This window comes from Scyliorhinus canicula, chromosome 14 (genome assembly GCF_902713615.1).
Source record: "Scyliorhinus canicula chromosome 14, sScyCan1.1, whole genome shotgun sequence".
NCBI classification, from domain to species: domain Eukaryota; kingdom Metazoa; phylum Chordata; class Chondrichthyes; order Carcharhiniformes; family Scyliorhinidae; genus Scyliorhinus; species Scyliorhinus canicula.
The window spans coordinates 90,699,284-90,724,331 of NC_052159.1; the positions used below are offsets into that span (position 1 = coordinate 90,699,284).

A 25,048-nucleotide genomic window follows, 5' to 3' on the forward strand; every position below is an offset into this window, starting at 1 on the left:
TTCTCCGCACAATCGCGTTTCCAAATTCCGGCGTCAGCCAAAGGAGAATCCCGCCCAGTGTCTCCTAAATGGAAAATTTTGCCCATTATCTTTGAAGCTATAAAGGCCCTCTGCATGCCATTTTGCTGATTTGAAATTTGGACTTTTTATCTGAACAGATATTATGATTCTCATTTGAAAACGTGCATATGTGACGTACTTCGTTGATCTTCCTAAATTCCAATATTTTGAAATATATCGTTGAAACAGTAGCCTGTTAAATGTGGATTTGTACAGGAAATTGGAATAAATTCTTAACAAGCCAATGTTTAATTTCGTCTAATGTTGACTTTACAATTTTATTGAATTTTTTTTTTTTACTTACAACTGGAAAAGAGTAACAAAGCATTTCTGTTATACCTTGAAGTTTAAAAAATCTTAGATCAAGCTTCAACCATACAGCTTCCTTAAATTATTATGTGCCATAGTTGCCCTCTTGGTCTGTCTTGTGAGGCTAATTTTCCAGAGAGGAATATATGCTGGGCATAAGCAATAGATAAGTGTCAATTCCTTTGTTCTTGTTATATTAAAAATACAACTTTTCTGCAAAGAAAATACATTTGCTAGTCATATAGATTCTATTTAGGTTGATTGCTGGTGTCTGATACATAACATTGAGTGCTGGTGTCTGATATGTAACCTTTCCAATGAAAATACTATTTGACAAAATGATCTGGCACTTGTAATATAATAGTTTCAAGGCTGTCTGATCTTTTCAGAAATGTAGTTATTTTTAGAAGTCGCTTGGGGATAGAAAAATCACACCATTGAGTGTTAATGAGGCTGGTCTGCTCTCAGTCTTTCTAATTTGTCTTCTTACTGATCCAGCTCTGTGATTTTACAGATACATTAAAGGTGCAGGCCTTCCATTACCAATTACTATTTTATATACAACATATACATGTGTGTGTATATATATATATATATATATGTGTGTGTGAAACACTCTCCAGCAGTGGATAGTAATCATGAAGGTTGCTGACTGAATGTGAAGGTGCTGAATCACCTTTGGAGAAGGATAATTTGATCAGGTTCTTCATCCAGTATTTAGCTGAAGAGTGTAGGAAAATATCCATCCATATTAACAGGCCAGAATCACAAAGGAGGAATAAAGTGGCCTGTAGTATCAGAATGTGACCTAACTTTGGGAGGACTGAAAGGTAAGTGCAATCAATTGTAAATATATGTACCTTAAAATTTAAAATTAACAGATAGCTATAATAAGACTGGTATGACAGACAACCATGATACAGGAGTTGTGCATAATTAGCAGAGCGTCTTAAACCGTTTAAGGTATAACGAGTTGCTCTCCTATGATGTTGCACTTGGAGAAGACAGCCAGACGTGCATTTATTCTAGTACCTTCAATGACTTCAAGATGTCCCAAACTGGTTTAATGCAAATTAAGTACATTTGAAGGTTAGCCACTGTTGCAATGTAAGAAATTATGCAACCAATTTGCGGACAGGAAACACCTGCACATTGTCCTATAATAATGGTCAGGTGATCTGTTTTTGTGATGCCAGATAAAGGATAAAGATTACTCAGAACTCCCCTGTTTGCCATTGGATTAGAGTCATGACGTCCTTTTTATGTCCAACTGAGAGAGGAGACGGGGCCTCGATTTACCATTTCAAAGGTGACAAAAATCAACACCTTTAACAGTGAAGCACTTCCTGGTATTGCTTGAGTGCCAGCCTCGAATGTTGTGCTCAAGTCTCTGAAGTGGGACAAGAATTCATGAACTTTGAACTTAGAAGTCCACTTGTTACCAACTAAAAGCTGACATCAAGACAAAGGGCAGAAGTTTCTTGTGGGCTTTAGGACTTCCCTGTCAGGTTTAAATGAGGGTTCTAACCTCAAACTGGATTGGAAACATGCACTCATCTATGCTTTTTGCCAATTAATGGCGAGAGGACAAACCTGCTGTCCAAATAAGGATGACAAGTAGGCTAACAAAGCTGAAGGACCAATCGCAGACCCTCCAGCTTGAAAGACTGCTCTTACTGGTAAGTGAGGGGGAGAGTGCTCTAAACTGGGGGCACACTCTCCAATTCTTCAAAGTTAAAATAAAAAAAGTGATTTGCAGCCAGTTCACTGCATGAGAGGTGGGGAATTTGGGGGAATCCCTCCACCAGCTCATGCTATTGAAACCAGACGTGCAGGGGTAGCCTCGAAGCTTGCATTCAGTGACCATGTTCTACTGCCAGGAGTTCAGCACAAGGCAGCTACAATGTCTCCAACCACCAGTGGAGACTTGTGGACAACTGGCAAACTCCACTGAACTATTGACTATTGGCTTTAAGTGGCCTAGCAGGCAGCTAGACCTGTCAAACCCTCTCCTCCCTCATCCCACTTCTCTGAAAATGGCCTGGGGATAGGATGGAGCCAGGGAACCAAGAGCACCACCGTCTCCTCCACCCCCTGGCCCAGGTTCCCGTCGCCCTTGGGGCTTAAACTTCAATGCAAGCCTAAATGTATTACTTTTGTGGATAATTGGATCAGGTGTACAGGTGTAATTTAGCTCTCATTTTATGGTCATACATTCTGTCATTATCATTACTGTAATACTGTGACCAGAATTTTTTGGCTTCATCATTGTGGGACCCACTATGGGAAATTCGGCAACCAAGCCAAAAGTCAGGACCAGACGTTCCTGGTGGCTTTGGCAGGGCCGGGAAATCACAGTCCAAATCTTCCGATCAGGGTTGGAACCCCTACTTCTAATCATGATCGGACAAAACTGTACCCACGTATTTTCCTCAATTTTTATTTTCTTTTGATGGAGGATCCTGCAGAACTCGATCAGCACTGGAAACCTCTGAGACATGAGCAAAGAGAATATGCACACATGCCACACACCCTTTTATGGCATTGCTGCCATATTCTGTTAAGTGTCCAATAACACATTGAAAAGCTTTGGAGCATTTAAACAGCTTTTCAGTGTGCCAGTGAGTGAGTCTTGTAGGGGTGGACTAAGTGGATAAGGAGACAGGATGGGTGAGGTAGGTAGGGAATAGAGGGGGCAGCTTAGGGTGGCAGCTGAGTTGGGTGGTGAGGTGGGTCGGGGGACGTGGGAGAGCCAGTTGGTGCGGGCTAGGCAGGTTGAGTCATGGTATGTCAGGGGGTCAAGGGAAGGCTGTCGGGTGGTGTGGGGGTCCAGGAAGTAGCCGGAAGGTCAGTTGTATGTATACCCAGGAGTTAGACTCCGATTTTCCAGTTTAACACTATGTATTAACCGTTCGAAGTTTCCGACTCTTAACTCGGAGTTGGAGACTTTTTCAGAAGGTCCCAAAGAGCAGACGAATTGCCCATTGGAAGTTTAAACTTCCCGAGTAATTCCCATGGAGGCAGTAGGTTGGGACTTCAGACGCGTCTCTTAGAGCATGTTGGTAGGTACATATGGTCTCCAACGATCTGAAGCCCAGAGTATCTGGGCCAATATTAATATTTGGAGAGCTTCCCCGCTCCATCTATATCAATAAGAAATCTTACCACACAAGGTTACAGTCTATGTTTTTAGTCACTAGCTTTCGGAGCACAGCTTCTTCCCCAGGTGAATTGACCTGGGGAAGGAGCTGCGTTCTGAAAGCTAGTGATTCAAAACACACCTGTTGGACTTTAACCTGGTGCTGTAAGACTTCTTACTGTGCCCACCCCAGTCCAACACTGACATCTCCACATCACATCTATACCAATGGTTAGTTGTACCAGAAAAGCATTATCACTGTCTAAAAGAGTGCACAGCAGTCCCCTGACAAGGGGAATTATGTTCCAGGCTAAAAGTGGCATGCTTTGATTTGGAGTGGTTTGTTTGACATTCTAGTTTGATTTTGTTACATTTGTTTAGAAGCATTTATTTTATATTTTGGATTGCCGTTCAATTTTGCCTTTAAAAAAGCATTTTCTCCTTTTACCACAGTCATCCTGGGATACTTTACTGGGATTCGCAGTAGCTTCTGCTGGTGATATTGAAAGTCTTTCTGGAGTTTCACTTAATCTCAGGAGCTAGAGGTCAAGGAAGTGTTTCAAAGCAGTGATTGGGATAGGTTGTACACAGAGACCCCATTGGTGGACAAAGTAGGCCTCTAATATTTGACTGAGCTAGTCGAGATTGTCTTAATCATGAACACTGTCCAAGGATGTTTCTGGTCTCGTTTAGATTCTGTGTTTTTTGTACCAGCAGAGAAGTAATCTTTAGGGGTTAGAAATTGAAGGGGAGATTTATGAATAATCTGTACATTAATCATGGCAATTGGCTGTGATGCAGCCATGTTGTTTTAAAATGACTTGAGGTCATATTAACTTGAAGGTGACAAGGTTTTCAATTGTATGTTGTGCTGTGAGGATGATACGTATTTGCCATATGTGATTGCAGAAGATCTGTTTAGTTTGGGTGGAGAATACAGGAATAGATTGAGAAGCAGCACTTTGGGGCATTGAATCTTCAGTCCTCTACCAGGTATATGATATTTGCAGATTCCTTGTGTATTATGTCTTCTTTTGCTGACAACAATGAATGTGGTTACCACTTGCGAGGAATAATGTACTGCTGTCCTCTAGGGAGGATGCCCTGAAATGGCTAGCAGGGCTACCATTATCATGCAGCTTCATGTACATTATGGCCATCCATCAAACAAGGCATTGAGTACTGTACCAATGCATCATTTGTTCACAAAATCTGTTTTGTGCTTCCATATTGATTTTCTTTCATTTGATTTATGCCTGGTATTATTCTCCGATATCCAGCCTTGCTATTTGATTCACACCTTTAAGTGATCATATCCTTTTTGATTTGGACTTGAAGTGTATGATTTTCTACTTCATGTGGTGTTGACTCTTAGTGCTTTTGAAATTGAAAGCATTCTAATAACAAGCTTAAACCCACTGAGGGCCAAGGTTTTTTCCTCCTGATGTCTGAGGCATTGCGTATTCCCTGGAGGTTGGACCACACTGCTCAGACCCATATAGGAAACTAGAGGAGTTTTTGAGAAGAAGGCATGGAGGCCCTCATTACTCCTCATTGACTTCATTGACTGTACTCATTGTTTAACATGCTGTCACACTGATGGATTGAGTATCAACTTTTCACTGTCAAACCTTGCCTCCCCCCAGCACTTCCATTTCTCAAAATCCACACCATGACAACCACCACTAAGCCATTTCAAAGATTAACAATTCCAGGAACCTGTGCACCTGGAACGGGATATTCATTCACTTGTTCTCTGGATAAGCTCCTTATAATCTTCTCAGCCCTATCCTTCACAGTGTGAATGGTGCTCAACAATAGGGACCCCCACCCCTGGTGATCTCCATCTGAGGAACATTGTGTTCCTACATCACCTGAAAGAACCATAGGGAAATGAGGCAGTTCTGAGCTATATGGCAAAGGGATTCTCCTCCACCTGGATGGAAACAGCATCTTTGGCAGTAACCCATTAGCACTGAGCACTGTGAAGTTGAACTGAGAATACACTCCAAAATGACACAGTAAGAAGTAGCTCCTTCATCAGGTGAGTGATTCTAAATAAACCTGTTGGACTTAAACCTGGTGTTGTAAGGCTTCTTACTGTGCCCACCCCAGTCCAATGCTGGCAATTCCACATCACTCCAAGATGAGTGGGCAGTACTCATAGGTAGCATGGTGGCACAATGGCTAACACTACTGCCTCGCAGTGCCAGAGACCCAGTTCAATTTCAACCTTGGGTGACTATCTGTGTGGAGTTTGCACTTCTCCATATTTGTGCCGGTTTCCTCCAGGTGCTCCAGATTCCTCCCACAGTCCAAAGATGTGCAGGTTAGCTGGTTTGGCCATGCTGAATTGCCCCTTAGTGTCCAAAGGTTAGGTGGGGTCACGGTTGGGCAGCACGGTGGCCTAGTGGTTAGCACAACCGCCTCACGGCGCTGAGGTCCCAGGTTCGATCCCGGCTCTGGGTCACTGTCCGTGTGGAGTTTGCACGTTCTCCCCGTGTCTGCGTGGGTTTCGCCCCCATAAACCCAAAAATGTGCAGAGTAGGTGGATTGGCCACGCTAAATTGCCCCTTAATTGGAAAAAATAATTGGCTAATCTAAATTTATAAAAAAAAAAGGTGGGGTCACGGAGATCGGGTGGAGTGTGGGCCTAGGCAGGGTGCTCTTTCATATGGTCAGTGCAAGTTCAATGGGCCAAATGGCCTCCCTGCACTGTAGGGATTCTATGAGGAGCATCTTGCATGCTATGGCCTCCATGTTGCATGCTGCAATTCAGGGATATGCACCGAGTGGGTGAAAATTTCACTCACATTGGCAGAATGCAGCAGATGACTGAACCAAAGGGGAAATGGACGTTCTTTCATAGTTTTAATTTATACCCCTTGCGACTTTGACCAGAATTGATCACTTCCAGTGCTGAACCTGTGTATGCTGGTGCTCCCCAGAGGGGCTGTTCATCTTTACAATCTCTCTCCATGTCCCTCCTGTAGCTGACTGCCTGGACCAAGATGTTATGATCTTGGTAATCAACTGTGGAGCTGGCATATCCTGGCTCTCTAGACTGCTTTCATTTTTAGCCAAACTGGCTTTGGAGTAGGTGTGGTACATGAGTCAGAATGCATGTTGTCCATGTTTGTGGGGCATCATTAGCTTGGCTGGATGGCATTATAGTGAGACGATGGGGTTTTATATTCTGAAATATTTGCCTTGTACAAGCTTGGTAACAGTAGCTGTGCAATGCTAGGATAGCATGTTTTAACACTGTGAGCAATATCGTAAGGAGTCAGAGCCCTTTGATGAGTACATATCCCTGAGGTAAGGCTGGGAGTAGCCATGGAATCACAGGCCTCCTCTCTTGATAATTCGTAGAGAGACGTTTTGAGGTGCTGCACAGTTGATACCTGTTTATGCACTTGAGTTGGGCTGCTGTGCCCATGTGTAGAGCAGTGCTGTGACCTGCTGCATGTTCAACATGGCCAATCCACCTATCCTGCTCATCTTTGGGGTGTTGGAGTGAACCCACTCAGACACAGGGAGAATGTGCAAACTCCACATGGACAGTGACCCAGGGCCTGGATTCGAACCCGGTGCCTCAGTGCCATAGGCAGCAATGCTAACCACTGTGCCACCGTGCTGCCCTTCAAAGTTATAGAGTTAACAATCTTCAGTTATAACATTTAATCAGGGCTTTATACACTTTCTCAAGTCGACAGAAAAAAACCCTGGCGTGACTCTCCTTTCCACCAAAGCCATTTTCTGGTGCAGCGCGCCCCCACCAGCAATGGGATTCTCTGTCCCGGCAGCCAGCCAATGGAGTTTCCCATTATAGACATCCCCACAATGTTGGGAAATCCATGGCCGTGAGTGCGCTGCTGATGAAACGGAGGATCCTGCCAATGGAGAATCCAGCCCCCAGTATCCCGATTCAAAAAAACAGCATGAGAATTCTCACCGGTTTCCTCATCAACATTTATCCTTCAACCAACATAATTAAAAAAGATTATTTGGTCATTTATCTCATTGCGGTTTATGGGATCATATGCAGTAAATAAAATGTCTGAGTGTCTCCATAAAAAGTAAAGTCACCATAGTCCCAGATGACCATAGGCTGCTTTCCCCTTTGAGGATCACCATAACTCGGGCAAGGTTGCGAAGGTGGGGCCTTCATGAATAACGCCACCCAGTACAGGAATTGAACCCACGTTATTGTCCTTGCTCTGCATCACAAACCAGCTGTCCAGCCAACTGATGTACTACAATAGTGATTGCACATCAAAAGTAATTTATTGGTTGTGAAATAAGGATTGAAAGTGAATTTATTTACCTATACCTTTTTATTGTGCAAGGCATGTAATGGTTAATTCTACAATTCCCTTGCTCTCAACAGGCAGTCTTGCTTGCTGGGAGTGTAGGATCACAGAATTAGTCCTGCAATCTGCACTCTGACTTCTCTAGATAGAATTTATTTTATTTTAGGATATTTTTCTGTATATGTTTTTCTCAATTGTTTTTGCTGTTATATTCCCCTTTTTCCTTCTTCTCCCTTTGCTTAATTAGCTATCTCGTAGCTGTGAGGATGGTTGAACAGACATGTTGTCACTAAAACCCCATGCTAACGTTTTGCAGGAGGTGCCACTAACCATTTAGAAGGGATGCACCCTTCCGATTTCCTTACCTCCTGTGGAGAAAGGGAGCAAGCTCCATCTGTGACTCTTTGATCAAGCTTATTCAGATTGATAATTGAGTGGAAAGAATCTCAAATCTGTTCTGTGACATTACATGAAAAGTTCCAGCATTGCCCCATGAAGTCCTAATTTGAAAAGTGATCAAAATATTATAACAACATTTTCTCATTTGACAAATATGAAATGTGTCAACTTTGTGATTTACTCCAACATGGTGTGTTTGTGGATTTATTTGGATAAAATACATCCTTTTGAAACATCCGTGTGTGCTCATATTTATATCTATTGAAATGATATACATAAATACTTGGCTGAAGATGACTTGAAGGCAGGATTACTGAAAGCACTTCCGTCACTGTATTTCGATTTACATATTATATATAATTGATGTGAGAGATGGAGATTCTGCTGAGGTTTCAGAAGTGCCAACCCTGTTCAAAATCTGCATAATATTTGCTGTTTTATTCCCTGACACAGCACCATATTCCCATACACCCCACCTCTCCGCCATCATCCTGTACACAGCATCTTCCCAATTAAAATTACCTTTTTTTACTTTTACTCCAGAACTATTAATAGGTTGCATATGGCTGTATAAGTTATTTTCTTCGAAGCTAGTAATCAAACAAATTTCATATCTATATGGGGCATGATTGCTGTTTAGATGAAATGTTTGTATTTAAGTTAGTCTTGACTTGCAAATATGCTCTTGAGTTTGATGTTGCATTAATCAGAGACCATGGCTGATTTTGAAAATATAAAGAACCCTATGTAACAGAATTGTAGGGCAATATTATTTGTGACAGATTGATATCAATTAACTGGCAATACTTGATAATCTCATTATTAGGGTTTTCCTTAGTTTGTATTTATTTTGTGCTTTTTGTATTATAGTTCACTGTATTAAAACATTTGTATTAATTTTTACCGCAGTTATACTGTTTATTGAAACCGTAATCCCAGTTCATATATTTTTTTCCCCAAAGAGCTTTATTTAGAAATATCAAATTGAGGTTACAGTGGTCACATTTGACTCTCTCTCCCCCCATCCCCCTTACAGATATAGCTCAGCAGGTTTATTCAATCAGTAGTGCAATTGAAGACTATCCCAGGTTTAATCCCCTGGTGTGCAGACTTCAGCCAGGGAGCAGTAGAGTATTACTATTGGCGTAAGTGCTCCTGGGTCAGGGGAAATTGCTATCTTGCTATCCTCAAGGAAAGTTTAAATATGAATGCTGAATTGGAACTGGACTGGGCTTTGTGATGTGAGCTGTTCACCAGCCTGCTGGCATTCACAATCGAAACTCATGTGTGAATAATGAGGACTGGGAAAGGTACTCGAAGGGAAATGCACTGGTAAAGATAAAGATATTTAAACAGTTGGATAGTGAAAGGTTCTTGCTCCATAAATCTTTAAAATTTTGAGATGGTTATTTTTATAGCATTGAATGTGATTTTGGTTGGGTGCTGAGCGTACTTTCAAACTAACTGGTGATTCCTGCCTCTGCAGTGAATACTCTTGGAATATTTGCTCTGCCGATCTCTCCACTGCCAACTAGCCAGACTGAGTTGGAAGTGCCATTATTTTCAAACATGAGAGTGTTCTATACTTTTAAATTCATCTTCTAATTCAGCATAAAATTGGTTAGTCTGTTCTTCGCCCCACAGTACAATTCGCAAATGGTACTGCATAACAAAAATTTCTTGCTACAGTCAATATTTGCATTGCTCTGACAGTAATTACTTGTATCCAATCCAGAGCACGAGATAAATTATTTGCTCATAATCACACTTTGGTCTGTTTCAGTTGATTTATTTATTTATAAATTTAAAGTACCCAATTATTTTTTTCCAATGAAGGGGCAATTTAGTGTGGCCAATCCACCTACCCTGCACATCTTTGGGTTGTGGGGGAGAGGCCCATGCAGACACAGGGAAAATGTGCACACTCCACATGGACAGTGACCCAGGACCGGAATCAATCCCGGTTCCTCAGCACTGTGAGGCAGCAATGCTAAGCACTGCGCTACCATGTCATTCCTGTTTCAGTTCTTGATGTCTTTGATGTGAGGTATGAACTGCAATTTATCCTGGTGATAAAATGTGCACTACAACTGCTTCCCTGAAGCAAAAGTAAACTTGAAATTGAGTTGATGACCGCCAGTACTTATTTAACATATTCATCAATGTCTTTTGCTGTAATTATTGCTCTTACTGATAACTTTTGAAGTTTTCAGTCTCTTAAGAAAGATTGACAACATCATATAGGGCATATATAATAGTGTAGTTGTAACATGCTTGGCATGACGTTCCATTTGTAAATCTTTTTAAATTTTAAAGACCATGGCCGGAATTCTCTGGTTGTTGTGAGTTAATTTTGCCACCGGCAATGCAGCCCCGCCAGCGGGTTTCACGGCAGAGTAGGGTGGTTACATTGGGAAATCCCATTGACAATCGGCGGGAAGTTAGAATCCCGCTGCTGAGAATCACGCAGTTGGTGGACCAGAGAATCCCGTCCATTATCCCTTCTTGTTCACTTACCTAGTCTATAATTCAATGTGGTTAAGAATATGTAATTCCATCATATTCTGGCAATTTCAGTAACAAAAATCCATCAATTGTTCTGGCTACAACCAATCTCATTACTGGTGGCTGTGATCCTAATTCAACCTTTGATGGCGTTTTCTGTGCATGTGGTGAACCAAAGATTTTAAAACTAAATTAACAGGGATGATAAAAGGGATATTGCCTTTTTCAATAGATTTGCCAGAATTCTCCGGCCGTTGGTATTCTCTTTTCCTGCTGGCAGGACACCCCCGTCCACGGATTCCAAGTGGTGTGGGCTGGCTTCAATGGGAAATCCCATTGACAAGCGACAGGAAGATAGAATCCCACCACCAGAAAACGGTGCGCCAATGAGAAACATGTGGCTGGGGGTCTGGAGAATCCAACCCATTATCTCTCGACTAAATGGCTGCATAGTCCTCATATTATATTGTATATTACAGGTGGAAATTATGAAAACACATTTGAAATAGAGAAAGGTGTTGGCACAATTGTTATCGCAAAGCCACTGGATACTGAGCACAGGGCCACATGTAATATGACTGTGGAAGTCACAGACGGGACAAACTCAGCTGCCACACAGGTAAAGCAATTTGGTTGTATGAAATCAATGTGCATTACAAATGATGATGATCAGTATACATTATTTCCTGCTGCTTTAATGATTTGTCTTTCATAACTCATAATATTAATAGGCAATAAAATGTTTAATAATGAGAAAGGGTCCATTGTTTTGTTCTGAAATCATCCAACATACTGCCAGGTTAGTTGTTTGGGAATTTCATGTATACGTCATTGGCAGATCTACACGAATTGCACTTTCATTTCACAGGCAGGAAACATCTTTTTTCATAGACTGATCAATTTATCTTGTTTCCTAGCTGCTTATTGAACATATCCACTTTGTAATGTGCATGGGTAGCCATGATGTGGAGATGCCGGTGTTGGGCTGGGGTAAGCACAGTAAGAAGAAGTCTTACAACACCAGGTTAAAGTCCAACAGGTTTGAATGGATTCACCTGAGGAAGGTGCAGTGCTCCGAAAGCTAGTGTTTCGAAACAAACCTGTTAGACTTTAACCTGGTGTTATAAGACTTCTTATGTGCATGGGTGTGTTTATATGTAATACAAAATATGAACTGCACAGGGTGGAGATTGTAGCGCTTGATATATATGCATAATGATCAAATTGAATCCCCGCAGTGCAGAAAGAGGCCATTCAGCCCATCAAATTTACACCGACTCTCTGAAAGAACACTCTACCCAGGTCCACTCCTCCGCCCAATCCGCTTAACACCACGTAACCTGCACATTGTTGGACACTAGGGAATAATTTAGCATGGCCAATCCACCTAACCTACACATCTTTGGACTGTGGGAGGAAACCGGAGGCATCTGGAGGAAACCCACGCAGGCATGGGGAGAACATGCAAACTCCACAGTCACCCAAGGCTGGAATTGAACCCAAGTCCCTGATACTGTGATGCAGCAGTGCCAACCACTGTGCTGCCCATAATATTTGTAACAAGGTGACAACATGAGGAAAATTCCATAAATAGTGCTTTAAAGAGGGTCAGGCTGATGGTTTTATACTTGTGGATTAACAACTCAAAAATTGTGTATCCAAATCCCATTATGACATGGTGTGAAATTGAATTCAGTAAATATTGCATCCGAACATCCTCCTTTAACCAAGGAAAATCTGTCAAAGTCTAACCAGTCCTTGGAGTCCCTTATAATAATCAGCTAGTTGAGATGTAAATGACACATTTTTTGAGCTATTCATTCATTACTTTGCCATTGAGCATCTACTTCTCTGGAAATTACATTCTTTAGGGCCAAGGGATTTTCTTCAATATTAAGCTATCATTTTGTTTCATGTGATCGAAAATTGATAAAGGGAGGATAGTACTTGAGTCATTACATGCTACAATGCAGGAGAAGGCAGTCAGACCATTATGCTTGGGCTCGCTATTTGACAGCCAGCACAGACTCTCATGCCAATTATCCTGTATTTTCTGGATCTCGACCCTCCTGTCAATGAAAACCGATCTAAGTCATTCCTTAAGAAAAAAGATCTTGCTTTCGGAACAATTTCAAGTTGAATATCTGTGTAAATCTGGTCCAAAGTTAGGTAAAAAGGAAGGCATATAAATGTTATCCGGGGGGGGGGGGAGAGCATTCGGGTAGCAATATTAAAATTGAAGGAACAATATTGGCTGTGTGATGTTCCTGCCCTGAGCTGAATGCTGTGCTTTTTCAGGCATGGAATGCGCTGCATCACTCAATTAAATAGCTGTGACAAAACATACTCGGAACCTTTGGACCTGAATGGAATAGCATGTGTGGCAGGCATGATAACAAGAAAGTATTTAATATTAGCTCTCTATAACCCTTAACATAGGGTTGGCAGAACCGCATTACATGGCCAACTCTCACATCATTACTTGGCCAGGGGCAATGTCACTGTATGTGCATAATTCCTCTCATTGGTTTCTAAATGCTGGGACTGCTGGAGTGTCTCCCATTTAAGTTTGGACTGCCTGAGAAATTTAGGCTCCCCGAAGTCACAGCTGGTTAAAGTCATCAGCATGCTAATATGTGGAAAATTGTAAGCTTAATTTCAAAGATTGATAATCCTTGCCAGGATGGTAAAAGGGCATTATCATGGGTCTCGGTACGAATAGGTTAAGGAAGCCAAATTGGGTTGGAAAGCCCATGCCTAATGGTTCTCGAGGACAGGGCCAGAATATCTTGAAAAGTTTTCCATTTCTCTTAACGGGGGCGGGATTCTCCCCTACCCGGCGGGATGGGGGGTCCCGGCGTAGGGGAGTGGCGCCAACCACTCCGGGGTCGTGCCTCCCCAAAGGTGGGGAATTCTCCCCACCTTTGGGGGCTAGACCCGCGCCGGAGCAGTTGGCACCACGCCGACTGCCGCAAAAACCGGCGCCAGTGGCCTTTCAGGCCCGGGGCTGGCCGAAAGGCTTTTGCCGGTTGGCGCATGCGCCGGTGGTGACGTCAACGGCCAGCTGCGGCTGATGTCACTACCGGCGCATGCGCGCTGTGGGTTTCTCTCCCGCTTCCGCCATGGCGGAGGCCGTGGCGGTGGCGGAGGAGAAAGAGTGCCACCAGGGCACTGGCCTGACCTCTGAGCGGGGGGCCCTGATCACGGACCTGGCCACCGTGGGGGCACTCCCCGGGGTCTAATCACCCCCCCCCCCCGGGGGCCCGGTCGTGCCGCCGCCATCAGAGGTGGTTCAAACCTCGGCGGCGGGAGAGGCCTCCCAGCAGCGGGACTTCGGCCCGTCACAGGCCGGAGAATCGCCGCAGGGGCCTCGCCGATCGGAGTGGCGAGATTCCCGCCCCCACCAATTCCCGGGTGGCGGAGAATCTCTGCCATGGCTGGTGCGGGATTTTTGGCGGCCCCAGACGAGCAGGGTCGGAGAATTTCGCCCCTGATTTTTACACACACTGTATGGCGTCACAGTAACATTGATCAGTTTGTTGGGTGAGGTGCCCCATCTGTGCACCATGGAATCTCTACGGTAGTGCATTACCGCAAAACGTCAGCAGTTCTGTAGCAGCCACTGTCACTCTAAAAAAGTTAACTGGGCATTTAAATGTGACAGAAGATCCAAAAGTATTGGCTGGTTTGTTGGCCTCCTCAAAGGGTCTGAGTAGGTGGTGGGGGTTAATTCCTTAGATTGGGTGATCCCAGAGTAGTTGCTACCAACAACCTTATATGTGAGGGTCCAGGAAGCAGCAGTGATAACAGGTCAGGTAGAGACCTCATTCCAATTGGGGGTTGGAAAGGGAAGGGGCTGCAGAAAATGAGTAATTTATTCCTGGAAGGGCTGTTTGTTGGCCTGGAAGAGTTGTAAGAGAAAGTTGGGATCTGTTCAGGTACCTCCAGGTTCAAAACTTTGTTCGATGGACGTTCCTGACATTTCCTGTGGCACCGCCTTCAACCTCATGGGATAAGATTCTTTCCAGTTTGGTGTTAGAGGAGGATAGTACATCCGGCATCTATGGACGGATTTTGGGGGAAGAGTTGGTCTTGATGGAGGGGGTGAAAACAAAATGGGAGGAGCTGGGACACATGCTGGATGAGGAGGTGTGAAGTAAATCCCTTTGTAGGGTGAACTGTACGACATCCTGTGTGAGGTGAGTCTAATCCAGCTCAAGGAAGTGTTTAGGGCACACCTCACCAAGGCAGAATGAGTTGTTTCTTTGAGGGGGTTGAGGATAGGTGTGAGCACAGTTCAAGAGGGCCCGCAAACTATACGCACATGTTATGGTCCTGTCCCAATCTTGTGGGCTTCTGGGTCTCTTTTTTTTCAGCACCATATTGGCAATCTATTGAATATTGACTTGGAGCCCATCATTTAGTTGTTATATTCAGGTATTGAACCTGCCAGAGACACAGCAGGGGTGGGGGGTGGGGGTTGAGGGGGGATGTCCTGGCATTTGCCGAGCTGGTTGCTCGGAGGCGAGTTGGAGAGTTGTGTGCCACCTAGCGCCTCAGCATGGTTAGGTGACTTAATTGAGTTTTTGCACCTCGAGAAGTTCAAATATACCATGAGGGAATCACTTGGAAGTGTTTTACCACAGATGGAAACAATTCATATTGTACATTAAGGAATTGGTCACTCTTAGCTGTTGGGGAGGAAGTAAAGGAGGAGGGGGGGGGGGGGGGGTGTTTACTGTTCTTATTATTTGATTTACTGGTGTTTGTAATTTTTTTACTTTTTGTACTCTATGGGCATAAAAAAATAACAGTTCAATAAAAATATTTTCACAATAAAAAAGAAAGGAGGTAGAGAGAAAATGGGAAACTGCAGACCTGTTAGTCTGAATCACCACCACCATAAGAAAATCAATTTACATTGGCGTGAAGACAGATCAGCTTGAATTACGACTCTTCTCTCACAAAGTGCACCTTGCAGGCACCTCACAGAGGAGCTTGGGTGTGTGCCTTGCTTAGAGGGGAGAGGGTCATGTCTGGGCACTGCCCCCTGGCAAAGCCCAGACACTGACGCTAGCACACACCCCCTGTGCAGTGCCAAGTGGAGGCAGTTGGCTTTTAAACATGGTATCTGATTTTTTTTAAAAACTTGGTTGAGTGAGCCTGCCTCACCAGCGTGACATCATAGGACCCATCCCTTTCAATTTATTTTAATTGTTCCTAATGATACGATGGTGTAATCCACCATTGTTGCTAGCAACTTAAACACTGCTTTTCTGGCTCACTGTTGCACTCTGCCAAATAAAGGGAAAATTCTAACCCAAGGAAATAAAGCACTCACTCAATCAAAAATGTTCAGACTCTGGTTTTGGCCTTAATCATAGAATTCCTAATGCAGAACGAGGTCGTTCGGCCCATCGATCTAAACCAACCCTTCAAACGAGCACTCCACCAATGTCCACCCCACCCTATCCTGCAACCCCATAATATAACCTACACATCCCAGGACATTAAGGGCCAATTTATCATGGCCAATACACCTACCCCGTACATCTTTGGGTGGAATCCCACGGAGCACCCGAGGGAAACCCACGCAGACCTGGGTGAATCATAGAATTCACAGTGCAGAAGGAGGCTGTTCATCCCATTGGGTCTGCACCAGCCCTTGGAAAGAGCACCCCACCCAAGGCCACACCTCCACCCTGGGCCACACCTCCATCATATGCCTAAACCCAGCAACCCTACCCAACCGTTTTGGACACTAAGGGCAAATTAGCATGGCCAATCCACCTAATCTGCACATCTTTGGACTGTGGAAGGAAACCGGAGCACCCGGAGGAAACCCGCACAGACATGGGGAGAATGTGAAGTCCCCACACCGGCAGTGACTTAAGGCCGGATTGAACCCGGGCTCCTGACACCAAGAGGCAGCAGTGCTAACCACTGTGTCACCGTGCCGCCCATGTCTTGCAATTTCTTATCAACAAAGTACAAAAGATCAAAGAATACACTACCTATGGATACTACTCATCTTTATCATCTAAGCAGAAATACAATTAGCCACATCTGAATTTCCAGTTGAGCTCATGTGGCTAATGTGTTGGACAAGAATGTGTCCACAGGAGCTTTTCTCAGCTGTGGGAAATAGGAAACCTATGGAAGTATAAAGGAAAGTTGCTTTGAGGGTTTTGTGCACTGAATGCAAATAGACTAAAGGCAATACACAGGGAAGGGCATTACGTAATAGGTTTTGAACAGATATAAAGATGTGCAGCAGAACTATCCAAATCGCTATACAAAAATGCCTTGCTTATGAACAAAAACAAAATCAGTACTTTGAGTCTCTACAAACACAGAATCATCATTTAGAAAAGAAAATCGGCAAAAATGGCGTGAATACTCACCATGAGGCGGAGGCAGGGTTGAATCGGAGGAAGACGGAGGTTCTGAGCGGCAGCCATCTTGGGAAAGGAGCCGCACATGCTCAGTTGCGAAAAGAGGGCACAGTACAGGAAACTCGGTGTGCGCATGGGCAATCAAGTCCTACGCATGATGTTAAGAGCGTCATGACGTCAGAGGACCAGGACCATGGCCACTTAAAAGGGAAATGCACGAAAATGAACAAAAAGAAATTTAAAGCTGCAAAACACAATTTTCTTGCCTCAAAAGACAGAACAATGCCCGAACTTACACCAGCAGTTGATAATAACTTTCACAACACCCTGGAACAAGCAGTTAGCACCGCCCTAGAAGATGATATGGTCCTTGTAGACTACGACTCAGACGAAGATTTCATCTTGGGAGATGGCTACCCCAGTACCAAATCCGAACCGCAACTAGAGGTGTTGTACCGTGAAGACCCCAATGATGAGTGCTTCGGAATTGGGAATCTTCAGCCCAGCATATATGACATCCCGACTCGTGAGTGCAGGATTATGCTGCGGCCTGATGCCAAGAAACAGAGAGTGGTCCAGGTACCACGAAGGGTCCCAGCCTCCACACAAGAAGATGATTTGTTCATTGAACATCAAGAGAACGATCACCAATCTGAAACAAAAAGCGATGATTTGTCCAATGAACAATACACACAATACTGCTCAGACATGGCTGAGTTATTCGGAGATCCTGATCACAGCATCGGCAACACGGTTGAAAAGCTCAATACGACTCTTCTCACGGTAGATAAATTCAATACCATGGTGCCATCGCAGATCGTCGGTACATTGGATGACAACAATACACAAGACGAAGACGACGCCACACAGAGAGCACAGAACAACTCCATTAAGAGAGCACAGATCGACTCTACAGCGAGAACATTGCACGACTCCACAAAGAGAGCGATGAAGGACTCCACAAAGAGAGTGACGCAAGCCTTCACAGATAGCTCGGTGACAGACTCAAAAATGGTAGCAAGCAAATACTCCATAGCGAACACCATGCATGTACAAGACCATGAAGATCTATCAAGCTTATTTGAGCCACCAGAAGAAGACACTGAATGTCTACCCACTGAATGTGAGGCAAGTGACGAAGAAATCACAATTCCCATACAGGATGTACAGGATCACAGCGACACTGACATATCTCAGCTCGTCTGCACAGAAGCACTCAATAATCAGAGGACGGCTACTCATGAGTCCAGAGAGACCATGTCAATTGAAATCGGGAAGATTTTGACTCTAGAAAAGGAGCACCACGACCCACAACAAAATGAAATTGTGACGGTTTTGACTCCAGAAAAGGAGCACAAAGAGATCACAGATGATTCAAATGAATCTGAAATGACTCCAAAAGAGGAGCACCTAGAAATCACAGATGATTCAAGTGAACCAGAAATGACTCTAGAAGAGGAGAACCAAGTAAGCAAAGAAGAGGAATCAAATCCACCACAAATGACTGTGTCACCAACATCAATGCAACATCAGATCATTCTCACAATTCTCAAGAAGACACGCTCAATGTAGCAGATACCACAAAGGACACTGACATCAATAACTGTGACAATGACTCACATCATCCACATGGCACACGCGCAACAAGAACAACAAAAACCACAAGAAGCACAGAAGAAACAAGAACAGCAACAAGAATGACTAAAAGCAACGAAGCATACCAGAAACAACAAGCACAACAAGGAAAAGAACAAGAATAAAAGCGAAAACAACGAAAACAGCATCAACAAGCGTGACTAAAAGAACAACAAGAACGACAACAACAAGAATGTCAATGAAAACAACCAAGAGAGAAACAACAACAATGAAACAATGCCCTGTACAACATAGTACAACTCTGCACGTGAAGGACAATGCCACAGCACACTGCGAAACAATGACAAGACTACAAACATGCCATGGCATGATAAAGAATCTCACAAATTCACATCTGCTCCACAACAAACAAGCAAAACAGCTTTCACAAATGATGATATACAGAATCAATACCACAAACACAGGAAAAAGTCGAGGTCAGACAACGGTGCGACACAGAATTGCTACCTGGAATCAAATGGAGCAGGGGAAAATGGTGTCCATATTATTAAACGACTCATCAGCAAAGCAGGCAAGTCATGTTCCGACATCAACCTAGCTCTTTTATCGTACCGAGAAACCCCATTGAGCTCAGGACTGTCGCCAGCGCAAATGCTCTTCGGCAGAGACATCCGGACAACCCTCGCGGCAAAGCAATTCTGAGACCCCGGCAATGCACTGGTTCTCGACGACATGCGGGCACTACACTCCAAACAAAAACTATACTACGATCAACATGCGATCCCATTCAAGCCACTGACAATAGGTGACACCATCAGAATCAGGGACCCAGAAGGCAGATGGTCTGTGTCAGCCACGGTGATCAGGCAGGAGGCACGTCAAATCGTCTGCGGGAGTACTTTTTCGCCATAACCGCCGAGATCTATTCGAGATTCGACCTACAATGCCAGTATTTCCCACACTGGACTTGACCGAGTCCATTTGTCCATAGGACATTCCTCGCCACACAACGTCAGACAGTACTCTTGATGACATCAAACCATCATCCCTACTATCACCGTTAAGACGCTCCAGCAGAAGCCGTAAGGCACCCGACCGGCTAGATTTGTAACGACACTTCAACACACGCACAAGACGAATATGGACATCTCTCACGATGGACTCACAACACAGTTAATTGTTTCTGTATTACTTTTATCATTTTCAAAGTGTGCAGATTTGCATATTCTCACCACTTGTTATGTACAGTTTTCTTGAGGCCTGTCTAGAAAACATCCAATAAAAGGGGGAGGGGGGGGGGGGAAGTAGTGATCTGTACATCTGTACATACATCTGCACATACACCAGGGACTACAGACAGATTTAACAGCCACAGCATCACTAGTGGGCAGCATCAGAGACGGGTATAAAGGGTCCAGCCCAAGGGAGGATCCGCCTCTTTGAGAAGCACAGGGCTAGTGAGCAGCAGCAGACAGAGACAGCTCAGCACAGGCAGTTTACCTTAGCTTCACTGGTCATACCTCTTGACTGTATTATATTGAGTTAAGCTCTGGAAACAGAACAAACCCATTGAATAAAGTATTTGTGTTAACTGGAAGTCAACAATCTTTATTCAGATTTGGAGAATAACATTGTACCAGGTTCACACTGTCGGGGCAGTGCCAGGGCACTATGAGGGCATCTCCCTTACCACCCATATGCTATACTTACCTGTACATCCCCGGCATGGTCACAACAATTGGTCTTCGTTTTTGAAAACCATTAGTGATTCAATCCAGCGTGACATCACGCCCTCTGGGTGGGAAGATACGTTGCAGTTGGAAGTAGTCGTGTGAAGTCCGCTACTGAGATTCTAATGTATGCTAGTTTATGTTAATCAGCTCGCGCTCTTCCTGGGCGTCAACCTGATTGCGTCATTGACAGCACGGGATTCAGGCGGCAAAGATCCTGAACTGAAATCTGGCTGGCGCAAATCCCATTGTCGGGTTCTCGAGATTTAGCGGCCATTACAGGATTCGAGACTGCGACTGTCGTGACAACTAAATAGTGGCCATTGTTATAAAAATTTATCTAAATTGTATCCTGTTTTGGTTACAGGTATTTATCAGAATACTCGACAACAACGATAATGGCCCTGTGTTCTCCCAGCCGAGCTATGATGTTACCATTTCTGAGGATGCGAACATAGATACAGAAATTCTGCACATTAAAGCTACTGACAGGGATGAGAAAAGCAAGTTGACCTACTCAATTCACAGCAGTATAGATCCCATAAGCATCCGCAAATTTCAACTTGACCACAGTACGGGCAAGATGAGCATCGCTGAAAAGTTGGATCATGAAGCACAGGCTCAGCACAGCTTGACTATAATGGTGAGTGAGTGTTTTTTCTGGGATATTTTCAGAGTTTGCCTATTAGAGGAATATCCCTTCACATCAAATTGACAATAACTTGCAGCATGTGTCTCATTTCTCCTGACAGCTTACTTCTACTTGTTGAGATATCACTAAAGAGTTTAGGTTGCAGAATTTATCTGTTAATTTAGTTATCATAAGTTAATCACATTTCAAGCTACAAGGAACCATCTCACTGTCTTTACTTGGAGTTTATGATTCTAATGAATATTAGATATATTCCAGGTCTGCCCCTTGTGCATTTGCAGTGATGAATGTGATAGATTAAAGGTATTTGTTCAGGGATAAATGGAGAAAGAAATGGATTGTACTTAGCCGCTCTTGTCAGGTCATTTCAGCATTTCCTACATTCAGTCCAGGGTCTGCAAGCCTCTGCTACCTTCAGGCAGAATAGCTGGGAAGCAGAATGTCTTTCATGCCCCCATTTCTAACAATAGAACATCCTGGAAGCACCAGAGAACCTAGGCTTAGCTTTCCAACTCGTTAGTAATAACCTGTCTTTCCAGCAGTACCATTGACCAATCTGGCAGTAGTGAGTGCAGCCTCCATTTAAGCAATACACTCAGACTTTGAATAGTCCTCTGGAGAAAATGACTGGAAATCCACCTGGAAAGTGGGCAGGCATATTGTTCCAAATGTGATTGTGTGGAAGATCAAAAATGGTGGCCATAAGGAGAACATAAATGTTATATTCTAGGAAAGGTAAAATTCAAAGAAGACTAAGGTCAGTGTGAAATTACGAAAGAAACAAACATTTAAAGAGAGATATGAGAGCTGTTTTGGGAGTGGCCTGTCATAATATACACACAGGTATATGATGGTGCACAGACAGGCAGTGATTGACACACAGGATGGCCAGTGAACACACAGAACACAGCAGCCAATCACCAGACAGGACACGACCACTATAAAGCCAGAGGGCACTAGTTTTCCCGCTCTCTCGGGATCCAGCCTCTGAGACGGTCAGAGCTCGTGAGCAGCAACCAGAACATACACCATGTGGTAGTAAGATAGTCTGCTCAGGTTAGTCTCAGGTCTCCAGTCAAGTCGGCATTGTGTGAACCCACAGTTAAAGTATGTATGATAGTTAAAAGTTCAATAAAATCGAGTTGCATTTCTTCAAGTGTTGGAAGCCTGTCTCTCTCACTACTGCAGTAAATGCAGTTCTCGCAGACCCAGCATACCCAACACATCATGGCCATGTAGGATCTCCTGGAGTGTGTTAGGACAACTGTGACAAAGCAAGAGGCAGCTTCAAGCCACCGAAAAAAGTGCCTGATTGTTTTCACGAAGCAGAATTTTGTTTTCAAGCTTTTGAATTTGCACAGCAGAGTAGCAGTGCAAGTGAGAAACCCTGCGACATATCACCCTTACAGCAACAATTGATTTGCCTTGTGGTAATATTACTGGAATTTTTATATCTTAAGTATTTCAAGAGATTTTTGCCTCAAGGGGCGTTTATTTATGAGTCCAACCAAGTTGTTCGGCTCAGTGGTTAGCACTGCTGCCCCACAGCACCAGGTTAAATTCAAACCTTGGGTGGCTGTCTGTGTGGAGTTTGCACTTTCTCCCCATGTCTGCATGGGTTTTCTCTCGGTGATCCGGTTTCCTCCAACAATCCAAAGATGTGCAGATTAAGTGGATTGGGCATGCAAAGTTTCCCCTCAGTGTCCTGAGATGTGGAATTTAGGTGGAGTTTCAGGGATGGGGCAGAGAGTGTGCCTCGGTGGGGTGCTCTTTCAGAGGGCCGGTGCAGACTCGATGGGCTGAAGGGCCTCCTTCTGAACTCTTAAGAATACCATGGTTCGAAGTAGGTAATCTTTCGTGGAGAATTTTCTGAAAGATTGATTTTAACTTGTGTAAATTAAATCTAATCTTTAAGTTTTATTTTCTTTTGTTAATAAATGTTTTAATTCAATATTTAAAATTTACAAAAGTGTTACTGGAACTTGTGGCTCCTGACTTTAGTACAGATATACTTTTGTGGTACAAATACAGGGAAAAAAGTGTTGTGATAGCTTGCAAAGTTTCCCTTTGGGATTTGGTTTGTACAGTCCTTACTACTTGCCAGATCAAAACACTTTTTTTAAAGGTAGTGAAGGTTGTGATAGATTTTTAAATTAATTTACTGGATGTGGGTGTCACTGGCTGGGGTAGTATCTATTGCCCATCTCCAGTTACCCATCAGAAGGTGCTGGTGAGTTGTATCTTGAACATTGTAGTCCCTGAGGTGTGCATATGCCCACAATCCTGTTAGGAAGGGAATTCCAAGATTTTGACCCAGCGACAGTGGATGAAAATCCTCGAATTCTACCCTATTCAGACCTTCCAAAGTGCGGTTGGGGATGGAACGGTAGGCACCCTTGATTTTTGAGTAGCAGTGGTCAAGAGTTTTATCGCCCCTGGTGGGACAGGAGATGTGCTGGTGGAATTTTGGCAGTACACTCTTGAGGTTGTCCTTGTTGAAGTCCCCGACCACGATGAACAAAGCCTCTGGGTGTTCTGTTTCGTTGTTGTTTATAACTGTGTACAGTTCGTCCAGTGCCTTCTTCACTTGTGCCTGGGGTGGGATGTAGACCGCTGTGATAATGGCTGAAGTGAACTCACGTGGAAGAGAGTATGGGCGGCACTTCACGGTCAGGTATTCCTGATATAGGAGGTGTAACATTACTATTCAAGAAAGGAGGTGGAGAGAAAACAAGGGTCTAGAGGCCAATTAGTCTGACACAGTCATCAGAAAATACTGGAATCCATTATTGAGTAAGTTTTAACAATGCATTTAAAAAATCATGGTATTGCCAAATAGAGCCAACATAGTTCTAATAAGGAGAAATTGTGTTTGACAGAGCTATTTTTTAACAATATAGCTAGTAGGGTAGGTAAAGTGGATACCTGTAGATGTTGTATACTTAGATTTTGAAAAAATATTTGATAAGGTGCTACACAAATGTTAACATGCAATACGAGTTTCCATGGCTGGGGTAATATATTAGCATGGATAGAGGATTAGTTAACAGAGAGGAAGCAGAGATAGAAAGAAACAACGTGATTCAAATTGGCAGGCTGTACCTAATGGATTATCGCAGGAAGCTTGATCTACTTCCAATCTAATCAATGACTTAGATACAGAAACAGATAGTAATGCATCAAAGTTTGCTGACAATGCTAAACAAGTTGGGAATGTAAGCTGTGAGGGGAGCACAAGGAGGGTGCAAAGATCTGTAGGCATGTTAAGTGAGTGGCAACAGGGTGGCAGATGGGGTATAATATGAGGAATTGTGAAGTTATTCACTTTGATATTAAGAATGGTGTAGAATGGAGAGTTGAATGTGCACATTCAATGAACACAGAAATTCAGCATGCAGGTAAAGGAAAAATTAGGAAGGTACATTGCATGTGTACGGGGACTAGAGTACAAGAATAAGGACATTGTGCTAAAATTGTACAGGGCTTTGGTGAGACCACAGCAGGACTACTCTTCAGAGTTGTTGGTCATCATTTCTGAGCAAGGACACATTTACCTTGTTGACAGTACAGCAAAGGTTTATTGGATTGCATACTGGAAAGAGAGGCTTATCATGTGATGAATAATTTAGGTTTATATTTTTTAGCAATTAGAAGTATTAGAGATTATCTCACAAGATTCTGAAGGGACTTGATAGGTTAGACGCTGAGAGGTTGTTCAGTCATAGTTCATATTTGTTCTTCACAAAAGTAATATCATGGTACTTGTAACCATTTGATAGGTTCTTACCTATTACAAGTATGGACCGTACATATTTACTGAGAAGTTGATAATAGCCTGGCTATTCCAAGGAATGACAATCTTCATCAGATTGCTATTGCGTCTGGAAATTTGCTTAACCAGATGCTTCTTTGCATTTCTACTGGGGTTTTCCAAACCTGGCTGTCCCAGA

General features: G+C 43.5%; 1 protein-coding gene across 7 annotated transcripts in view; it reads left to right on the plus strand.

Moving 5' to 3' along the window:
- fat3a (FAT atypical cadherin 3a) overlaps positions 1-25,048 on the plus strand; it is a 963,948-nt gene that overhangs the window by 772,849 nt on the left and 166,051 nt on the right. For all 7 annotated transcript variants that reach the window (XM_038819007.1, XM_038819006.1, XM_038819008.1 and 4 more), the window contains 2 exons: positions 11,205-11,344; positions 20,814-21,089. In XM_038819007.1, coding sequence (XP_038674935.1) covers positions 11,205-11,344; positions 20,814-21,089 — 416 coding nt within the window. The remainder of the gene's footprint in view (positions 1-11,204; positions 11,345-20,813; positions 21,090-25,048) is intronic.